This window comes from Sciurus carolinensis, chromosome 8 (genome assembly GCF_902686445.1).
Source record: "Sciurus carolinensis chromosome 8, mSciCar1.2, whole genome shotgun sequence".
Taxonomy (NCBI): Eukaryota; Metazoa; Chordata; class Mammalia; order Rodentia; family Sciuridae; genus Sciurus; species Sciurus carolinensis.
In genome coordinates, this window is record NC_062220.1 from 13,921,863 (window position 1) to 13,923,802 (window position 1,940).

A 1,940-nucleotide genomic window follows, 5' to 3' on the forward strand; every position below is an offset into this window, starting at 1 on the left:
GAACAGGCAGATATGCTTAGTTTTTTTTCCAACCTAAAACAATTAAAAGCTGCTGCAAATTTTAGTACAATGATAATGAAGTGCAAGAATGGATTGAAACCTAGAATCCAAGGTCCTGCTTTTCACCCTTTGCTTGCATCATCGCACCACAGTTTGTGGGAAGTGCTACCTTAGGGGAATTATTGGTATATGTGATTCATTTACAACAGCCTTCATTTAATCCAGCACTATATACAGTGAACTGTGCAAAAATGCTCCTATGTGTTGTCTTGTGAATTTCTAGTGCCCATGAGAGTTGATGTTATAGTTCACTTTTAAAGATAAGGAAAGTGAGGGTCAAACAAGTAACTAGAGTAACTCATCAAAGGTCAAACATCGTGACCTTTAAAATGACAGAACAAGATAACAGACATCTATGGGACAGAAAGCTTTTGCTTTCTCCCAGGTGGGGTGGCACATGCCTGTAATCCCAGCAGCTTGGGAGGCCAAGGCAGGAGGATCACAAGTTCAAAGACAGTCTCAGCAACCTGATGACACCCTGTCTTTTAATAAAATATAAAAAGGGCTGTGGATGTGCTCAGTGGTTAAGTGCCTCCCAGTTAAAGACCAAAAAAAAAAAGTTTTTGCTATCAAGCCTAATACACTACTTTATTCAAATCAGTATCAAATTGAAGTTTAAACTAACATTCAGACTTATCATGTTGAATTCATGATCATTAAAAGCTCCATGTCTATACAGTGAAACTTCTAACCACACTGACGTTTCCCGAAGATGGCTTCCCCTTCAAAACAACCCTATGCAGAGAGAACACGAGTCTGCCTTTCACCTCAGTACCAGATAGGATCAGGGGCAAAGCATGTCTCTCTCCTACTCAACGTCAGAACTGGTACTGTGGTAGGGTCAGGAGAAGCCCTATAGTCTTGAGCTAGGTCAAAGGACTCACAGGCTCCATCCTGCATCCCCTGCTACTCTATGGGGAGAAGGAGCCCTTAGAGCCAGGCTTCAGAAGACCAGATTCACATGGCAGCATTGCCATGATTGCCCATTTCAGCTTGTTGTTCCCCAGAATGAGAACAAATGAGTGGCCCACAAGATAAAACATTGTGATTATTTCACCAATCATTTGAGCCACCTTAACTTCTGGTAGAAAATGACTGGATGACAAAATTAAAAAGGAAAGAAAGTAAAGTAGGAAGAGAAACAGGAAGGAGAGGAGGATCCTGGTGGCCCTCCTGTGGGCCTCAGTACTTGGATCTCTGGAACTCGTACTACTTTGCTGCATCTGCCACGTGTGTCTCCGCAGAGACAGAATGAGCAGAACATAGGCAGTCAGGGACACAGTTAAGGGAGGAAAATGCCACAGAGTCCCTAGAACATGCATCAGGTGATATTCACTTGTCTTCTCTCTCAAGTGTTCCGTCACATTACCTGTGCTATCAATTCCATGGAGGACAGAGCTCATCTTAAATTCATGGATCAGAGACACGGTACTGCAACACGACAAGAGCAGTGCACCCAACAGCATCCATACAACCACCCTGGAAACCCTCCACTTGAGCCAGAGGAACGTGGGGTGGGAGAAACTGGCAATTTTCAGGCAGTAGAGGACACCAAGACAGGCGATGAGCCATGTGCTCAGGAGGTTTGTAAATGTCCAGAAAACATCAATTATTTGCATTACTGTTCCAGAATCATGTATTCTGTAAGAGAATACCATCAAAACACCATCAATCAAGAAAATCCACAGCAGAACAATCTTGGAGAGGGCCAGGCTGGTGATGATGAAGTCAGATAGAGAGATACTTTTGCTCTTGAACAAGCTTCTGCCATTGACCAAACCAACGAAACCATTCCCCAGGTTTCCAAGAATGAACTGGATGACAATCAGAACCAGAAACACCCCGTCAATGACTCCCATCATATCAGCAAGTAGGCAACC

At 43.5% G+C, this 1,940-nt stretch overlaps 1 protein-coding gene across 1 annotated transcript; it reads right to left on the reverse strand.

The window, feature by feature from the left end:
- Positions 1–971: 971 nt before the first annotated feature.
- Tas2r3 (taste 2 receptor member 3) lies at positions 972–1,940 on the reverse strand. The gene has a single exon (XM_047562093.1). It carries the CDS (start codon positions 1,920–1,922, stop codon positions 972–974), a length of 951 nt encoding a protein of 316 aa, XP_047418049.1. The 5' UTR covers positions 1,923–1,940.